Source organism: Danio rerio, chromosome 12 (assembly GCF_049306965.1).
Source record: "Danio rerio strain Tuebingen ecotype United States chromosome 12, GRCz12tu, whole genome shotgun sequence".
Taxonomy (NCBI): Eukaryota; Metazoa; Chordata; class Actinopteri; order Cypriniformes; family Danionidae; genus Danio; species Danio rerio.
In genome coordinates, this window is record NC_133187.1 from 35,663,771 (window position 1) to 35,685,196 (window position 21,426).

The 21,426-nt window shown below is 37.0% G+C and overlaps 1 protein-coding gene across 2 annotated transcripts in view; it reads right to left on the reverse strand.

The window, feature by feature from the left end:
• The window catches only part of llgl2 (LLGL scribble cell polarity complex component 2), a 50,645-nt gene that overhangs the window by 14,742 nt on the left and 14,477 nt on the right, over positions 1 to 21,426 (reverse strand). For both annotated transcript variants that reach the window (NM_212582.1, XM_021480170.2), the window contains 13 exon segments: positions 995 to 1,099; positions 1,188 to 1,341; positions 2,323 to 2,390; positions 5,144 to 5,355; positions 6,074 to 6,228; positions 6,785 to 6,839; positions 8,884 to 9,016; positions 9,118 to 9,280; positions 10,172 to 10,330; positions 12,092 to 12,207; positions 12,781 to 12,862; positions 15,089 to 15,186; positions 17,148 to 17,279. In NM_212582.1, coding sequence (NP_997747.1) covers positions 995 to 1,099; positions 1,188 to 1,341; positions 2,323 to 2,390; positions 5,144 to 5,355; positions 6,074 to 6,228; positions 6,785 to 6,839; positions 8,884 to 9,016; positions 9,118 to 9,280; positions 10,172 to 10,330; positions 12,092 to 12,207; positions 12,781 to 12,862; positions 15,089 to 15,186; positions 17,148 to 17,222 — 1,575 coding nt within the window. In that variant the 5' untranslated portion in view covers positions 17,223 to 17,279.

Sequence of the window (21,426 nt, forward strand, 5' to 3'; positions counted from 1 at the left end):
CTGTTCTAGAGTTTAGTTGAACAAAATTTTTACATTTTATTAAAAATATCTTTATTATTGTTTCAAAGATAAAACAAGTCTTTGGATTCAACACGACATGAGGGCGACTAAACAATGTCCTTTTGAGCACCAAATTAAAATGCATCAGTATTACTAATTTACTATATTATTATTAAAAGCATAAGTATTCAAACAAGAAACCTTTGAATTTGTAACACTTTGATTTACTGGATATTTTTAAATATATAAAAGCAGCTAATGTGAACTTTAGAGACTTCATTTTAAAAAGAACAAATCCTAAACCTTTTAATGGTATATATTTATGCCATTATATAAATTGAAAATTAAACAAAGCACTATTCCTTAAGACGATTTCCTAAAGACAACAATCCTATTAAAATGTCTACATACTGAGGAAGGTGGTTGAGAAAAAAATTGGGATGTTTTAGTTTAATTGTGTTGCTTTTATTTCTATGTATTTGTAATCCCCTGTGTAAGAGATTTTCTATTCCTAATTAATGAGTTTAAATATAAACACATATGAATGTAAATAAGACTGCATCTGGTGCCCTTGGTACCTATATTGCATCAAAGACAATAGAATACACAAAACATGTCACTTGTATGGTTTTGAATGAGGAAATGTATAATGGTCAATATGGCGAATTAAGCCCTGCCTTCTAGTACAGGGGCCAATCATCGATCACTATAGACTGACGATTCTCCGGGCTCGGACTAGATGTGGGTTTCTGCAGATTTTGTCTGATTCCAATTTTCAGAAATTAAACTAAAGAGACAGTTGTTGTTTAACTTTACTGGTGCTTCCTAATATGAAATGTAATCGTGAGCTTGGCAAGGAGTTTGGGAGAATTTGTTTATGTCAGTTGTTTATGTTGTTATTCGAAAAAAAAATTTGTTCGGTTTTGTTAACAAAAACAGAAAAAAAAGACGTGTGAACCGAATCACCCCCTTAAAATCCCACATGAAAACTCACTTGTCCTGCAGTTCCGGCCACTGTGAGATATCCACTGTATTTACACAGGTGGATCTTCTGAATACCCAGCCGAGGGTCATCGCTATATGGGTCAAAGCAGCCAACCTGATCAATGTTGGACAAAAAATATATATACAAAATCAAATATCTGATGAAATCAAGCAGCAATGTTAATTAATATTCTGAGACAAACCTTTCGGAATGGAGGCCACTCTCCTTCACTGCCCTGGTTCATGTTGTCGTTTGGATCGGCGTCCGTGTGGAAGACTCCTGCTGTGCTGAGCTTGTACATGGGGTAAAGACAGACCCCTGAGGCGTCCCAGAATCGCACCGTTCCATCTTCATGTCTTTCAAGAGGAAGAGGGATGAAAAACACTTTAAAATCAAAGGCAAGATTTGTTTTAAGCATCAGTTTCCTTATTCCCTTCCAGTGTAACATTACAGAGTCTTAACAAAATTTGCTTCCTTGTTATTCAAATTGTTTCCATGAGAAGGGAAAAACCCGACTTTATTGAAAGACACGCTTTAAACAGAGATCAAATACCAACAGGGCTGTATTATCCCAAATAACAGTTGGCTTTGATGAATAAAAATCTGACTATTTCTTGATTTCTGGGTATTGCATGATTCATGCATAATCCATGATTTAACTTGCAAAGAACAAACATCTGATCTTTCCTGTTTTAGTGACCTGATGGGTAAGATGTGAGTGAATCAAAACAGATACAAATAGTCTAAAAGACCAATTCCACAACTGTTTTGCATTTTCTGTTGCCTAAACTGACTTAATTTAATTTTTGTCTACATTTTTGGTAAAATAATAATAATAAGTAATGATACCAGTTTTTCAACGACAAGTAGTTTCAGAAAATATTTCAATTATTACAAAAGCTCCCACATTTAAGTTACTATATATATATATATACACATTATAAATACTTAAATCGCCCTTAAAATGATAATAAGTTGGGACAGTGAAGACTGCAGTGATGATGTAGAAAATCTGCTTTTCCATAAGATAATTAAATGACATTTTACAACATATTAAACACAGGAAGTTGTCATTTTTAATTTGTAATAATAGATCAAAGATTTTACTGCAATTGGAAAATATGATACAAGAAAAATGACAATAACTTTAACATTAACAATTGTACATTTTTCTCCTCCATTCTGAGCAGATAACTTAAGAAAATGTAGTTTTCACTTGTTTGAACAGAGCAATCTTTAATTATGCAATAATAATAGGTGAATCGTAGAAACTAGTGAATGAAAAAGTCAAGACTGATCACATCAAGATGTAGTGTGTTAGATCATAGATTCCTTACCCCGTCAGGAGAAGGTCTCTCTGAGGAGGGTCTGGGGCCAGATTCTTGCCTCCGTTTATAGGCCAAGGCTACAAAAAGACAGATATAAGAAAAAAACTATTGAATAGCTTCCAAGTTAGAGTTGACAGTTTTTGTTTGCTTTGTTGTGTTGAATACTAACAAACAGAATCCAACACAACAAAACTTATGGGAACATTTGATCCTAAGAAAAGACAGTTCATTTTCTGCTTGGTAAGTGGTTTCATTCTTGCATGCTTATGGGTGATTATAGAATAGCAGATACATAATGCATCTCCAAGATAAACCATCCTTTTTTTTTAAACCAAAATCTTTAACGAAACCATTTTTAATAATAACACAAGTTATCTCACAAATAATGTTGTGTACTTACTATTAAGCAACATTTTGTCTTGAAAATATTGACTTAAAGGCTTCCATTGAAGTTTTGACAATCTCTGTCAACTGAATCGTACATTCAGCTTCAATTATGATGCATTTTCATCTTTTGTGAGCGTTTATTCTAAGTTAAATAAACATTAGCATTAAACATTAATTTTTCTATATTATTTGTAATTTCAGTAACATTTCGAACATCCTGGTCAACTCCGTTGACTATAAAAAGGCTTTAAAGCATGCGACTTTCTCCATGTGATGTCACTTCCTCCGGAGGGGAACTCTTGAAAGCATTGATGCATGTAATCATACTTCTCTCACTTATTTGTACAAAAAGTTTAAAACTCATCAGCAGTAGATTAATGATTTGTCAACTCTGTACTGATATTTTAGTGAATTTCTAAACTCAATAATATGATGAAAATACATAAAATTATGTTTTAGTTATACCATGTTAAATTTAGTTTGAGGTCAGTATCTTAAGCTAAAGCATAAAATGCTGGAAAATATCAACTCTGTTATCGTCAACTATGTATCATTCAATCATTCATTTTCTACCGCTTTTCCAGGGCCAGGTAGCAGTGGCAGCAGTCTTAGGGGACAATCCCCGACTTTCCTCTCCCCAGACACTTCCTCCAGCTCCTCCAGGGGGATCCCGAGGTGTTCCCAGGGCAGCCGAGAGACATAGTCCCTCCAGTGTGTCCTGAGTCTTTACCGAGGCCTACCCTCGGTAGGACATGTCTGGAACACCTCCGTAGGTAGGCTTCCAGGAGGCATCCAAAACAGATGTCCGTGCTACCTCAGCTGACTTCTCTTGATGTGGAAGAGCAGTAGCTGTACTCCAAGCTCTTCACCCTATCCATAAGAATGCGCCCTGCCACCCTTCGACCCAAAGCTCATGACCATAGGTGAGAGTAGGAATGTAGATTCACCGGTAAATTGAAGGCTTTGCCTTTTGGCTCAGCTCCTTCATTACCACAACAGACCGGTACATCAACCGCATTATTGCTGCCACTGCACCAATCCACCTGTCAATCTCACGATCCATTCTTCCCTCACTCGTGAACAAAACCCCAAGATACTTGAACTCCTCCACCAGAGGTAAGGACTTTCAATGGACCTTTTTCCAGTGGCCTCGGACTTGGAGGTGCTGATTCTCATCCTAGCTGCGTCACACTCAGCGGCAAACCGCTCCAGTGCATGCTGAAGATCCATGTTCGATGAAGCCAACAGAACAACATCGTCTGCAAATAACAGAGATGAAATCCTGTGGTCCCCGAACCGGACCCCCTCCAGCCCGAGGCTGTGCCTTGAAATTCGGTCCATAAGAATTACAAACAGAATTGGTGACAAGGGGCAGCCCTGCCAGGGTCCAGCATGTGCTGGAAACAAGTCTGATGTATTGCCGGCACTGCGAACCAGACTCCTACTCTGTTCATACAGGGACGAGACAGCCCTTAATAGAGCGCCTCTGACCCCATACTCTCAGAGCACCCACCAGGATGCCACAACGGACACAATCGAATGCCTTCTCCAGGTCCACAAAACACATGTGGACTGGTTGGGCATAGTCCCATGAACCCTTGAGCACCCTGGTGAGGATCAACCATGTAATGGTTTAAAAAGTTTAACAATAAGCTAAAGAACAGTCAGCAACAGAATCAAATCTTCCCAGATACATTTAACCCTCCTATTGGCTTACAGGATAAAAAGCATTGTTTAGTTAGTTTATCTTAAAGTTTGGTGTCTTTGTCTTAAAATCACCCCAACATTAGAAACATTGAATAATTTTCTAATTTTCTTGAAGGTTGTACATGTTAGGGCTACAACAGTTGTCATTCAGGTCAATGTTAACTCACCTATAAAATCCTTTTTGCATTACAAAAACTACTCACACAAACTGGCACACATACCAACATACACACATACCTAAACACACACACACACAATAAGAATCTGCTGCTTTAATTTTTATGATTACAGTTTTGCTAAAAACTTATGTACAGATACTTTTACCATTAAAAAATATATCATTTACTTTAGTCAAAAACAAATGTTGCCAGCTGATTAAACATTGTTGAAATTCTGCACAATGCTGAAGGGAAAAAATACACATTCACAGAGTTTGTGATAAAAAAGGTTTTTTCTTTATGCAAAGTAGATTTAAGAATTTAAATTAAATTTAGCTGCTTAATTTTGGATGTTTAGTGAAGATGGGTCATTTTGGACCTGAAGGACAAACAGTGTATACAGAATTCTAAGACAATAGTACGGTTAAGCATTTTGCATTGTTGTAGACAAATAACAGATTCAGTTTCCTGTACATTTTTTTTTACATGTATTGTATATTATTCCTACTTATATATAATAAATGGAAAATGCTTGTAATGTACCTGCTAATTCTGGCTTAAGTCATACATATGCATACCTTCCTGGAGTAGTGTGTGTTCTGGTGGGCTCCCGCAGCTTGCACTCTCTCCCACAGTTTGAGAGGGATGGAGGAGACGTGGTGTGAGCAAGTGATGGCTGAACAGTGTAATGGCACCAGGTATGGCGTCTGGATGACGGGCCACCCTTCAGTCTGCAGATCCACCACAACCAGCTCCTCCTCCACAAGAACCACAAGAGCGCTGGGTTCACCTGAAACACAGACACACACTTAGAGGAAGTGCACTTACTGGAGCTCAGCTAAAATGTTTAAGCTGATTAACTGATACCAGAAATAATAGATTAAGAGAAACTGGGGAATCAAGAATCAATCCTAATTGTTGAAGCTGGTTCGGTCAAAAGGATATAATTCCTTTAGTTCGCTTACTAATATTAACGGGAAGTCTGATTGATTTCCACAAACTGGTTCTTTAGTGTCTGCACCAACAACTATGTCACGTTTAAAGTCATTAAATCACCTTTCTGGCTCATTCTGATGCTATATATATATATATATATATATATATATATATATATATATATATATATATATATATATATATATATATATATAAAATAAGGCTTCATAATTTAGCTTAACTGTAGAACTAGTTTGTTCTGTTGTCCACAATGGAAGATTTTAAATACCGCTCTGGTCTACATAAAGAGATCATAGATGCTAATAAGGAATAGTTGTAAAGTTACATTATAAAGTCTGAATGGAAGGATGCGTACATATTTTACCACAGCAAAATTGTGTTAACATTACTCTAATATAGAATCAGGAATTGAATATTAAAGATGGTTTCAAAAATACTTCTGTAAACACAGATCCAGAAAACAAAAATGTGGGACTGAAAACAATGTGACTGACATATTCGGAAAAGGTAAAAAGAAAAGAAAAGAGAGACCTCTCAGCATCTGTCTCTACCTTTATGGTTTTCTCCTTCACGAATGACGAAGAAGTCAATAATGCGAGAGGTGAAGTCCAGCGCTTCATGGGTTTTGCTGTGAATGACAGAAATGCAGTGTCTGTCCCCATAACTGGCCCTCGGCATCCCTCCACTGAAGATGAGGAATGGGGGACTGCGGAAAGAGCACAGAAGACTTTCCAAATCAGCCATTACAATTATTTTTAAGAACAGAAAAAACAACAAGAAATAAAAGGAAGGGTTGTTTAAAAAGGGCAAGAGATTAGCTTTACACCACACCAAGGTTTCATTCATCAACATTGGCCAACTACAACATTAAACATGAAATATCAATAAACAATTGCTTTTACAGCATTTATCAATCCTAACCTCAGCATTTAACACTGTTTTAAGACCAAACATGCACTGTTAAATCCAACCTGAACATTTTTATTTACTGGAATTAACAAAGCTTTACAAACAGTTAAAAAATATATGGTTAATACTGAATTATCTAAAGTTAACAAACGAGACTGTACTTATTGTAAAGTGCAATCAAATGAAGGCAGAATGGAACATATGAAGATTCATGGAAAGTTTAAATATTAACCAGACGCTGTGGGTTATGGTGAAGCACTCTGGGTTAATGACATCACAAGCAAACACACCTGCCCCCAAATCAGGTAGTAAACACTCACAGTACTGTCTGATAAACAATATACAATACTCACCCTTGTTTTGATGGCAACTGTATAATTTTGGATATAGCCTTGCATGGGAAGGCACCTGTGTAGAGATAATGTTCGTTTAAAAAAATGAGCAGAAAGCAAATGGCATCTTATAAGACTGACAATTGCTTTGTTCCAGATCTAGTGACCTACCGACTAAGACAACATTATTTGAGGCACAACATTAAGCCACTTTTACACATAGCTTTACTACAGTCAAATAAGACATAAGCTCTTTTTAAAAAGCTAATAAAACAACTTCAATTCAAACAATTCAATAGCACAAGTAAAAAATGTGCACTTTTGTTTTAAATTTCTGTATATTCACCAACTGAAGAAGACAAATGGTTCAAAATAATAGCAGAAGTTGAGGAAATGGAGAGAATGACACATGCACTCAGATTACAAAAACTTGGAAAAAAAATTGAGTAAATGGCTGGCTTTTTCCACAACCACAATATAAATATTCATACTTTAACATTTTCCAAATTCTAGAGGTTATGCGTCATAGAGAGAATATGTTGGGCAACCTTTTATTTCATTTTTTTTTTTTTTATTTCATTTATTTATTTCCTTGCAGAGGTTAATTTAATATTTTATGTGCTGTATATATGTATACATGTGTAGAATGGATATATACATTGTATTTATACATGTATGTATATGTGTTTGTACAACAGTTCTGTCTGGTTCCCGAATCTGATTGGTTGATAGCTGTGCCATATTCTGCAATATCAGAAATCGAACAATCTCTTCACTCTTGTGTATTATTCCACCCACATGGAGTGACGGGAGATCAATAAACTCACTACATTTCGACAAATATTGCAGCTGTTGGACAACATAATGTTGCTTTTTTAGGATAATGCAGTTGTTTAGATTGCAACCAAGTCATTTATTTAAATAAGGATAGTGGCTATTTTAAATATTTATAATTTCTGAGAGACAGCACATCAGCGGCCCTTAGCCTGTTATTAAGCAGAGCAAAAACGGTTTACATTGTCCATCCACAAGATGGCAACAGAGACTGCATAATAAGCCCTTAAAAGGAAAAAAAACTCCTAATTTCTTACTACAGATGATCAAATCATTATTAAACAGGTAAATGATGACGATCTCTATCTTTTGTTTGTGGTAGTGCTTTATTTATACCATATATTAGTATTGTATTAAGTGTGAGATGGGACTCTAACCTTTTTACTTTTTGGTTAGCCATCTGTTTGTTTCTATTGAGTCTCCTGTTTTCGTTACTGCAGACTAGTTTAGTAAAAAGAAAAAAAGAAGAAATGCCCGCATGTGTTTAACGTTTTTCCTTATCGCAAACACAACTATAATCTAGTAGTGTTTGCTCTGCTTTGGCTTTTTGGGCTTAATTCTTGTAATATCCCGATTGCAACAGAGCAATACTGGGAAATCTCTGTAGACTGATGGCATTTCATGCTGTTCAGCCTTATAATCTTAAAATGCGAGCAAAATCAGCTGTTTTGTAATTACTTTAGACATTACACTATAGAAAGTCATTCAAATACTAGCTCTAAAGTGACGTTCGTGAAGTAGCAACAGTTTCTGCTGTTCTGACATCAGCTGCAGATGTGAATGGCGGAAGAAAGTAGTTCCTCAAACAAAAGGGTTTTTACACTCCGAGTCTGATTTTCGTTTTTATATACATGATTATGCTGTCAAACTGTTGTATAAGCACAATATCACACCAGTAGCAGTGCAATATTGCTGTATATCTTCACTTCCATATCGCACTGCTACTCGTGATATTGTTCATATATATATAAATAAATAATTTTACATATAAATAATTTCAGGCTTGACTGTATTTATATATAATACAGTTTTAAAAAAACTGGTTATAATAATAATAAAATAATGGTTTCTAGTTACATTACTAAAGTTGTACTAAAAAATTAGCAGTTTTTGATTCACGCTGCGATTATGCAAGCATAAAATACTGTATTAATTATCAAGAAGTTCTTTGATAAACATTATACATATGGAGAAATACAATTTCTGACCCATGCAGATTTTGGAACAGAAGCCCATAGTTTATGTTTAAGCTGAAAACACAAGTGATTCTGGTCAATTGGTCTTACCATACGGCGTCTCCTGCTTCTCTGGCTCTGTTTGCGGATCCTCACCGGTCACCGTCCACTGGCAGTAGCTTCCATCACTGTGCGAACTGAGAATGCTTTCACCGTCCTCCATCCACCAAACACTCTCTAGTTGCTGCAGAAGATGCAAAAAGATACAATTACAGACCTCTTTTTAAAAATACCCCTGATAAGGGTTTTGAGCTTCAGTGTGGGAAACATTGCGAAATACTGCACCTGTGTGCCCAGAAAGTGCTGGACGGGACGCTGCCGGTCCAGATCCCACAGAACCATCAGGCCTCGGCTGTAGCCAATCAGCACTTGCCGCGGGTTCAGCGGGTTTTCATGAAGAGTCTCAACACTCTCCAGATTTCTGCGGCCAACATAATCCTCTGGAACTCTGGGAAAAGCAGCAGAGAGAGATCAGCCATCACAAAGAGTAACTGTAACAGTCATCTCAGGTATGCGAAAGTGTTGCATAATACTACTCCACAGAAACTATCTGAAGAATGTACAATGTGTGTATAGGCAAAATGAACAGAGATTATAAAACCATTATAGAACTCAGGGACATGAAAGTTGAAGAAATGTACATTAAACAAAAAAGCTAGATAAAAAGTTTGTCAAGACAGTTTAGCTTGACAAAGCCTAGTCTTAAAGTATACAAACTTGAAGAGTGCAACAGTTTCACAATAATAATGGTGATGATGAATTTTGATTAATGCCATGTCAGCAACAAAGGCTATTTTCATGGCAAGAACATTTCAGTGATAAATTCATTCATTCATTCATTCATTTTCTTTTCGGCTTTGACCCTTTATTCATCAAGAGTCGCCACAGCGGAATGAACCGCCAACTAATCCAGCATATGTTTTACGCAGCGGATACCCTTCCAGCTACAACCCATCACTGGGAAACACCCATAGACACTTATTCACACTCATCCACTACAGACAATTTAGCTTACCCAATTCCCTTATAGCACGTCTTTGGACTGTGGGGGGAACTAACGCGAACACAGGGAGAACATGCAAACTCCTCACAAAAACGCCAACTGACCCAGCCGAGGCTTGAACCTGCCACCTTCTTTTTATGAGGCAACAGCACAACCCACTGCACCGGCTTTCAATATATTGCTCATAGGTAAAGTACAAAATATTTGAATACTATTTTGTAACAACCTTTTATGGCTGATATATTATACATTACAATTTGATCAGATAAATATTCAATGTAATTGATTCTTTTGGCTTTACATGCCTTTGTGATTCAGATGAGCGTGATGCCTGACCTGTTTTGTACGTCCTCCACGCTGATGTTGTTCTCCTCCAGTTCTCTGAATCCTGGCACTTCCACAACAAACACGTGTCCTCCTTCTGTGCCCAGCAGCAGCAGCTCACCCGATGAGTGTGCCAAGACCGCAGTGACCCGCGTCACGCTGGGAATGGCACTGTCAACATTTCACATCACAAGGAGGTTAAAATTAAAGTCAAGTGATTTGTTTTCATCTCTAGGTTGAGGGCTTATTATATTTTGGTCAATTACAACTTTATTATTATTTTTTTTAAACAATGCATTACAATGTTTTACATAAAGTACTTAAATCCATGGCCATTTTATTAGATACACCTGTCCTACTGCCTGTTAGGGCAAATTTCTTATCAGCCAATCACTTGGGAGCAACTCAATGCAATAAGGCATGTAGACATGGTCAAGAAGATCTGCAGTTCAAACCGAGCATCAGAATGGGAAATAAAGGTGATTTAAGTGACTTTAAACGTGGCATGGTTGTAGGTGCCAGATGGGCTGGTCTGAGTATTTCAGAAACAGCTGATCTACTGGGATTTTCATGCACAACCAACCATTTCTAGGGTTTACAGAGAATGGTCCATAAAAAGAGAAAATATCCAGTGTGCGGCAGTTCTGTAGGCGCAAATGCCTTGTTGATGACAGAGGTCAGAGGAGAATGGCCAGACTGGTTTGAGCTGATAGCAAAAGGCAACAGTAACATAAATAACTACTTGTTACAACCGAGGTATGTAGATGAGCATCTCTGAACACACAACAAACCTTGTTGTCAAACCCTGAGGCGGATGGGTTACAGCAGCAGAAGACCACACCAGGTGCCACTCCTGTCAGCTAAGAACAGGCAACTAAGGCTACAATTCACACAGGCTCACCAAAATTGGACAATAGAAGATTGGAAAAGTGTTGCCTGGTCTGATGAGTCTCAATTTCTTCTGCAAAATTTGGATGGTAGGGTCAGAATTTGGCGTCAACACCATTAAATGTCCCAAAGGATTAAGGCCATTCTGAAGGCAAAAGGGGGTCTAATAGGGTGTACTTGATAAAGTAGCCGGTGAGTGTATATGGCAAACATTTATTTTAAAATAATCACAAAAATATATATCTTTAATCAAAAACTGTGTCAGTTACAACACATTTTAAATGACTGTAAGAGAGAACATATTGTACTGCATTAGTTGTCTGTACACTGACACGCAAATAACACTCATCTTTAAAATAAAAATACAAATCTCTTCACTTAAATTCAAATTCAAAACTCAAATTACAGCACCATAAAAAACAGCCTTATAAACATCAATCTATCCAATTTAAAGTGAAACTGAAACTAGCAGTGGCTGAGAAACACACAAATATAGTACATGCTTCTGTCATCCAGGCACAAATCCAAGTTTTGCTTGCTTGACATAAATTGCTTAGAAATACAAGCCACAGCACGTTTTGAATGGTTTTGATTCCAAACTATGTAGTGGATGTGATGCAACAAATTTCCAATGTAGTTTGTTGGGTGATACTGAAATGGCAAAAATAAATGAATAAAATGCAGCGGCATAAGGACAGAGCATGACCGATGTTTAATAGGATGCTATGAGAAGCAAACTATAACTTCCAGAATGACACAAGTAAATTGTACAATAAAGTATTAGCTTAATTACGCACGGTTGGACAGGATATGACAGCGAAGATTGCATAAAAGACGTATTTGATTCACGGAGTAAGTCAGCTGACAGTATGTGCTAAACCACATATAGATTCAGAGTATCAGTCGTGTCTGAGTTAGAGTGACTCAATGCTCATGTCTCATTCTTTGGGTGTGTGTGCGCGCGAGCATCCCAGCACATTGGGACGAAAAAAAAACCCATAATATTAGAGTGAGGCGAGTCTGTAGGTGTGTGTACTGACTCACCCAGGTGGACCAGAGAGAGTGAACCGTCCGATCTCAAGCAGCTCACACATGCTGTTATGAGCCCGAAGTGTCCACATATGTAGACTGTTGTCTTCTAGTAATGTGACCAACTCCACCTGCAAACAAAGATAAAGAGAGATAGAGACATATATCATAAATAACTATTAAGGTATTTAATTCACTGTGAATTATTCAATTAGTTTTTGCAGCAGGTAATACAAATATATAAACAAACAAAAAGATAAAAAAAAAAGACTTTTAAATCTCTCAAATCAGACTTTCTTCAAAGAATATGCAAATGTGTCTGATGTATTTATAAAGTTTTAAACTCACAAATTTGGAAAAGTAAAAGATTGGTGTGAACTTAAAATTTTGAGTAAGTAATTTGAATAGTGAGCTCTAAACTTGGATTTGGGATAAAGAAAAGTCAGAAGCACTGACAGATACAATGTTTTTATCCCAAGGCAGAAATGGTCTTCCATAAATTTTAATCATTAAAAAGTTAGTGTGGATTTTCTCTTCTTGAATCTTACATTTTTTTTTCCTCAACAACCTCACCCAAAACCACAGATGATTCACTGAAAACCAAATCCCAAAGATTGGAACAAAATCCAAGAAGAAAAAAAAAACAAAAAGAGACCAAATCAATGAGATCAAAAAGCCACAGGATTAAAAGTCCAAAGCCGTACCTGGTTTGGCAGGAAGTGCACCTGTGTAACCGCCGCATTCTCGTCGTGAAGCCCCATGAACTCCACACCTGGAGCTCCGTAGCTAAAAAACTGGTTAAGGATGATGATGATGATGATTAGTTTTTTTATTTTTTATTTAATTCCATGTCAGCAATAGGGGTGTAATGGATCACGGTTGATTCATTACTCGCAAGGATCACAACCACGGTTCAGAACACAAGAGACCAACGGATTAATCAATTTTTTTACTTGTAGTTTAATCCTAAATTTGTAACAGCCTCTCGCGTCATTCAAATCCCATGTATGAAAGCATTTTGGCTTACCTGTAAAATATAATGATGACGGAAGAAGTTGTGGTAGGTTAATCAGGATGTGGTGGGTTTCTTCAGGTATTAAGCACGGCTGAGACTGGTCAGTACCTGGATGGGAGACCACTAGGGAACACTACGTTGCTGTTGGAAGTGATGTTAATGAGGCTGTGTGAGTCCTAATGCCCCAGTAAAAGTGAAGGGGACACTATACTGTCAGTGGGCGCTTATATACTATACTGTCGAGGTCCTGACTCTCTGTGGTCATTAAAAATCACATGGCACTTCTCGTGAAAGAGCGGGGGTGTAACCCCGGTGTCCTGGCCAAAGTCCCTATATCGGCCTTTACAATCATGGCCTCACAATCATCCCCTTCCACCGAATTGGCTCTATCACTGTCTCTCCATTCCACCACTAGCTGGTGTGTGGTGAGTGCACTGGCGCCGTTGTCCTGTGGCTGCCGTCGCATCATCCAAGTGGATGCTGCACACTGGTGGTGGTGTGGAGACACCCCCTCATGATTGTGAAGCACTTTGGGTGTATGGCCATACACAATAAATGCGCTATATAAATACACATTACATTATATATTAAAAGTTTTTTCTGTCACTACTTGTTTAACCTGCATTAATGCATTCAGGGCTGCCCGATTAATCATTAAAAGATCAGGATCTCAACACCCACGCAACATAAATTATAAATGACGATGATTTGCATGTTTATTAATCTTAAAGAGATTCAGTTTTTAATCTTTTGAGTTATTTATGAAGTTACAAACAGTCAAATACCACAGAAGTACTGGGAGAACAGTTTAATGTTTAGATAAAACCACTGATGTTTATGGTAAAGATTAAAATCACAGTTATTTGCATTTAACGACACTTAAAAATAAAAGTTGTAGGCAGCAATTAAATAATTTAAACAATATTAAATAACCAACCAGCAATCAAAAATATGCCACTAAATAATTCTTTAAAAATGATCCGTCTAGCATTGAAACATGACGTTTTATGAGTGAACAACTGAATCATTTATTGAAAATAAGACTAAAATACATGCAAATATACTAAATTATATTTATTATACTAAATATACACTTAATAGATTTTGCATTATCAGCAACAGTAGTAGTAGCAGTGAATTTTTCACAGTACTGAATAATTTACCATTTATTTTTTTTCGATTATTTCTTCTTTTTTTGTAATAAAATTACAGCTTCTAAGTTCTGTTGGCTGAAACAAAAAAAATATTGCAGTACTGTTTTTTGTAATAAACGAAAAGCAAATTACATTAGTCTTGTCCCCTTTTTGGCTGATCCAGAAAATGCTCTGATTCGTGACTAAAAAACTATAATGTGATCCGAACCCTGAGATTTGTTATCCATTACACCACTAGTCAGCAACAAAATCTATTTTCATGGCAAGAACTTTTCAGTAATAAACATACAATTAAAAACAACAAACAAATTAATACATAAATAAAATAGGATTTTTAGCGTTAATACATGATAAAAATTCTAAAACTTTTCCTGATGTCACTTCCTGGTTTAAACAGCAACCATTTTTCAGACAAGACATATGAAACAGCCCATTTTTTATAGGAACGTGTCCAATCCAAATCCTTCAAAAATTTTTTTTTTAAGTCTACTAGTATAAAAATAGAGCACAAGTCTGGTCACACGCCAGTTAATCATTTCCATTTCCTCTTCTCTATATGACTAACAGAGAAACTTACGCAATTCTATGGGAAACAATGTTACCTGTACAGACTAATATGAACTGTGCTGCATTCATGGTACCTGCATGAAGGGTGTGTTCAGCCACTAAACACCTATAAGATGAGCTACCGGAAATCATAATCACCCCTGCACACTACAGTCACTTTGCCTTCGAGTAATGGAATGTGACTGAGTGGGAATATTCAGGTGAACAGCAAAGCTACGCATAGTTCAAATATAAGCCATGGTTGTGTGGAAATGTCTTGTGGTTGTTGAAGGATACAGTTTGATTGCTCCTGATCTGGTGCCGATGGCCAGGAGCTCCAGGCTAGGGCTGAATCCCAGAGCGCTGGGTTGATGGGGGAAGCCATGCTCTACAGTCTGAAGACATAAGAAAAACAAGTGAAATGTGTGAGACATGTAAAGTTGGAGACACCATAAGACTCATCTCTGGTATAAGCGGACTTCATGGGCATTTTACAAATCACAGACATACTAAAGATGTGAAGTCTGAAATGTTTACAATTAGGTTAGCTTAAAAGATACATCATTTTGGCTAAATTATAAGACAGCTTTGCACATGTTTTTCACTTAGAATGAAAGGCTTTTGGGCGAGGGGGGGGGGGTGAGGGGGGGCAAAGTATAGGCTGCATGATTAATGTAAATCAGCCTATACTTTGTTGGAGGACAAAGTATAGGCTGCATGAATAATGTAAATAAAAGCAAAGTGTAATGCGCCTCAGCACAATTACCTAAAGCTCAAAAGCTGCGGTCTCATTAAAAAAAAATATATTTGCTGTGGTTCTGAGTGAAATGTGCTTTTTTTTTGCTCAGACATTAAACGTTCAAAAACGGTTAATCTGTGGATGATTAAAAATTAAACCGTTATCTATATTCAAACTGTAATTTGACTGTTGTACTCTTAAAAACTGTTATTATTATCTTATATTTAATAAATACTTTCAATTTTAGTGACAATACAACAGGATTTGTTATTTTAAAATGTTTCAAATGTAGCAATAATAATGACAATAATGATAATAATACAATTGCCATTATTATTATTATTAATACTATTATTGTTATTAGCAGTAATATTAATAATAATAAAATAAAATAAACAAATACACAACAACAACAAATAAGTATATATATGGGTGCAATGGTTCAATCTATTCATGGTTCAGTAGATTTCACGGTTCTAGGGTCACGGTTTCGGTGCGGTACGATATCTGCTATGTTTAGAAAAAAATGGCTACAGAAAAATTAAAAAATATATATACATATCTCTTGGGCTTTTCTGTCTTAATTCAGGAGGAACAGTCAGTCGAGAAGAAATCTTTTCTAAGCAGAAAATGGGTAAACAGAAAAAATAAATTGAGGGAGCGATTGGTGAGGAGGAACACCCAGTGGGAGCGTGACTGAAGTAACAGATCTGCAGTATGTCCTGTCTCCGTATGGGACGCTTCTGCGTCTGAACTTGGACCTTGTGACCACTGATCTAGGATATCTTTCCAAATAATAAATAAAATAAAATATATAAATAAATAAATAAAAATCGGCATTCATTATATTTTTGTGTCTGTCTGAATTTATAGAGTTTATGTTGAAACACTGAAGGCAATGCGCTGTATTTTGGTCTCCCCTGCGCTTATCTCCTTCATTCGTCGTGCTGAACTCTCAGAAAATCCACACACACCCAGACGTTAGGAAACGTGATGTCAACAACAAATTCAAATAGCAAAAGGTGATTGGACAGGTCTCCGCATGTGCAATGCATGTGAAATGTAATTTGAAGCATCCAAAGGCGGAACTTTTTTGCTTTGATGCAGTTGTTTTTAATTACTAAACCAAATATTAATGATGTATATTCTGAACTGCGGATCACAGGACGCACCGAACCATGGGAGGACATCGGGACGATTTAATTTTTTACTGAGAACAGTTGCATTCCTAGTAGTATAGTATTCTAAATTTAATAAAATACTTAAAAAAAAAAAAAAGAAAAAAAAGAGTTTTGCCACATTAATAAACACATTTTAAAAAATGTTTTGAGCCAAATTAGACAAACAAAAAATATTTAAAAAAATAAATGAAATCAAACACGCTGGAAATTTACTTTAAAATCAACTTTTGTGTGAATCTACCAAAAATAGCAACCAAAAAAACTATCCAACATGGTTGAATTCAACTCTCCCATGTATTCTGTGTGAGAAACTTTTGACTTTACTTTTGTAAAACAACTAAATGTAATGAAGGGCACCCAGAACATAAAAAAAGTTGCATATACTCGACACACACAAAAAAAAACGGACTGTCAGCAGAAGATGTGGCTTGATTACCTTGTTGAACTGATAGAGATCCTGTTTGTGCTTGTCCCTCTGAGACTCGTGCCCATGACGCCTGAACCTCTTCATGGTCCCTGGACGAGCCGGGACTCACACTGCCCTCTCTCACGGGTTCACCTCAGCCACCTGACAACACAAGAGAGATACAGGGTTAACCAGGGCCACCAACATATGACATCTATAAAGAAGAAATGGCTAAGGAATAGAGATGTCCAAATTGTCTTGTCTAATATTTGATAATGATGCAGCTCTGTTTGTTGTAAGGATTAAGATTGCACAATGAATCGAAATCGTGATTTAGCAAAAGCCACAATTGTCATGCACATCTTGTCAGGAAGCACGGCTCTGTGATCAGTAGTAAATCTTGGAAACTGCAAATACGCCACAAAGACAAAACACGGAAGATCAAACAGAGGATTTAACTGATTTTACTGAACCGGTGTGACCAATAATCACATGCTTTATTTCAGGCACTCAACTGAAGTTATGAAATGAGTTTGGAGTAGACCAGTGTTATTAAATGTGGTATTTTTCAAAACATTTCAGATGTAGCAGAAAGTTCATTGAAATTGATTTTTGATTAAAATATAAGAGCTACACGTCGTATATACAGATTAATGAAAGTTTAAAGCAATGCGTTTGCTAATTTTGTACGTTTTTGTCTTATTAGTAAAGTAAACTTACTGCTCGTTGAGACAATCCTCTTTGCTTTCCTTTCATCCATTGAAAAATAATAAAACTTCCATCACAGAATGTAAGGCATAGCCAGCTTGGTTTCTGTCTGTTCCTGCATTCGTTCATCGATTGCGGGATTCAATGTGATGACAGCAATTATTTTTTTTAAAGCTAATTAATTAAAATTCAAAGGTAATTTGTGTTACATTTTTTAAAAAGTAACTCTAATATTATTACTTTATTTTAAGTACAGTGTTACTTTACTCGGTACTTGGAAGAGTAATATCATTACATAAATGGCATTACTTGTAATGCGTTAACCCCAACACTGCTTGTCAGTGAACTATGACACTATGTAGTAAACCATGTCCTATTTGAAAGCACATGCTGGAGATTTAAAGGGTCACAATACACCAAAACATGTTTTGAGATGTTGCCAGTCATATACGTGTCCCACGCTGCTATAAAGACTATTAGAACACATATATTGGTTAAATTGGTTGTTTTTGCGTTATTTTGAGTGAATTCTTTCTTCAAGTTTGAAACTAATTTTTGAAGCTGCGTCACACCGATTAGCTACTTCCGTGACGTCACTGAGTGTGCAGCATTAATTCACGGAAAAGGCTTAGTTCAAACCAATCAGCGCGCTCTGTTGTGTATGAGGTGCAGCTTCATTAATATGCATGATAGCTTTGAAAAACTACCTGTACCTGACCAGTGTTCAGACAGCAGAGAGACGACACGTTGTGTTGCCAAAACAAGTGGAAGAAGAAGAATTGTTTGGAGTTGTCAGTGTTGCTTTTATAATTTGCTGCATTGAAGGTTTTGTTTTCATTTTCCTTGCTATGAGAGTGCAGCTGGACTCGGGGATTACAGTCCATGCGACACGCAACAAAAATACATGTCGAAGGAACGTTTTTTACCCGAGAGCTTTTCTCATCTGGAATTGGTGAAATCCGGATTTGCTGCTCGTCTCCTTTTATAAAAGACGCGGGTAGAGTTGGTGTTGATTGTCCTGCCTCTACAGACTTGGTAAGCGATAAGTGGTCTTTGTTAGTTTATTCAGATGGCAAAGTTAGTTCAAATCGTCAGTAGTCCTCTTTCAGTGTTTAAAGACAGACCTTAGTCAAAATGATTTCTAAGTTACTAAAGTTTACAGTATGTTAATATCACGGAAATGATGTAAAAAGCAAGAATCATTTCCATTTAGCTAAAGATCTCTTTTTTTGTCTCCCACAACAAAGTGAGTCATACAGGTTAAGAATAATAAAATGCATAAAAATCAAAGACACATACTGAAGCACTGCAAAGGGGGTACATTTCAAACAGAGCTCGCAAACGGTTATTATGTGTGTACTCCAGCAAAACAATGGATCTGATAGGATCAAAAATTCCAAGAAAGAAGTTGTGGGCTTTAGCAGAAACTACACCCCCCTGGTTCCTCTTCCACTCTCTCCCCTGCCCAGCCCCCATAGGGATACTGCAGTCCTGAATGAAGCAGCTTTTGTTCAGAGCTGAACAGTGCTATAGTCCCTCCCCTCTTCAGAGCAAACCGCACCTGATGAAAACACCTGTAGCTCTGGGAAAGCCGAATCAGAAAGAGCCTCTTTCAAACGGACAGAGAAAGGAGGGGCTGCTATACCTGCTCTCCATTAAACAGACCACTCACACTACAAACAATACACAATGGCCTGTGAATAAACGGCAGTTTCTCTCACCTGGAGCTTAAATCTGTGTTTATCGTTGTGGCTGGAAACAGAAACATGCCATTGGCTATCCAGCTTTATTTAATTACCCTTCAAATATCCTTCCACTCTGTGAATTTGTGTTATATTATATATTGACTTGAAAATTGCAACAGATGACTTGATTAGTGCTATTTGCAGAATAATTTGATACTTTAGAAAAATAGGGTGATTTTGTTCATCTGCATAAAATACAACAATTACAACTCGGGCTGTGTGATTTGGGGAAAATACCGAATCTATTTTTTTTAACAGATATTGCGATTTCAATTCTATTTGTCATTTAATTTTGTAGTTAAGCATCAGCTCAATATTCTTTATTGTAGCTTATTACTGATAAAATGCAGTGAGTGTTAGTTAAACAAACTGAAAAGATATTAACTAACTCCAACTTTAATTTGTTTATAAATATTCAGAAATCAAACACTCATTTTTCTAGAGCAAACAGTAGTACGTTATGGTGTTGGTTATCTCCTGGTGCCTTCGTGATGTTTTTTCATATGGTGTAACAGCTGCAAACAACTCTAAAGTTGTACTTTGCTGTTGCTAGCAACTAGATTGAGTGTCACTGACAATACTTTCAATTGATGTTTTAGCAAGACACTCCTCGTATAGCTGCCTGTGGTGCTTTTTTAGGTGCTGGTTGTTGTATTTCCTCATGCTGCGACAACAATTCTGCGACAGCTCTTACAAATGACCAGTTTTTGTTCAGTGTCTGTGACTTCGAAACCAAAATATTCCCATATTAACGACATGCTGTTTTTCTTTGATATGAATTTGTCTATTAATGCTTCTGAAGCGGCAGATGCCATTATCCCCCTTTCCTGTTTGTTTGTTTTATTGTGGGCTTTCCGCACAGTTTGGTTGCGCAATTCTGATTGGGCAGAACGCAAGTGTGCTCACTCAATTGGCTAGTAAGAATATCACACACAGACGGCAGTCCCGCATTTGCTCTGGGTGGAGGAAATTAAATAATACATATACATTTCATATCGCAGCCTCTTGTGATTAGCTAATCGCAACATTTGAAATCACAATTGCAATTTAATTTCGATTAATTACACAGGCTTAATTGCAACCACTGATGCTTCATGATTTTCTGGGAAGTCGAACAGTATTCAGGTATAGAGTGAATAATTAAACTTTACAATTAATTTTTTTATGTGAATGAAACTACAATGGGGCGAAGTAGTGGTGCAGTAGGTAGTGCTGTCGCCTCACAGCAAGAAGGTCGCTGATTCGAGCCTTAGCTCAGTTGGCGTTTCTGTGTGGAGTTTGCATGTTCTCCCTGCGTTCGCGTGGGTTTCCTCCGAGTGCTCCGGTTTCCCCCACAGTCCAAAGACATGCAGTTCAGGTGAATTAGGTAGGCTAAATTGTCCGTAGTGTATGAGTGTGTGTGTGTAAATGTGTGTGTGCATGTTTCCCAGAGATGGGTTGCAGCTGGAAGGGCATCCACTGCGTAAAAACTTGCTGGATAAGTTGGTGGTTCATTCCGCATTCAACAAATCCCGTGAACTTTGGCTCCTGGTTATTTATTATCCCAACTTAACATTGCAGATATTGTGCTATCGATGTTGAAACAATATATCGTGCAGCCCTAGTTTAGACTATAAAAGTAATATTATGCTTTTTTCTTTACTTTAGATGTGGTAAAACTTGAACCCTGTATACACCCATTTGTTGGGTCATCCACTTGAAAATGCATTTCAATACCAGGTAAAAGCAGGATCTGAGAGGCAATCCACCCAAAGCCACTGACTGTATTGGGTCTGAAACCACTTCCTGAAATCAGGCTAGATGTTAATAAGAGGAAACAGTGCCAATGTTCACTGAAAGTGTGTGTAGTGTACACA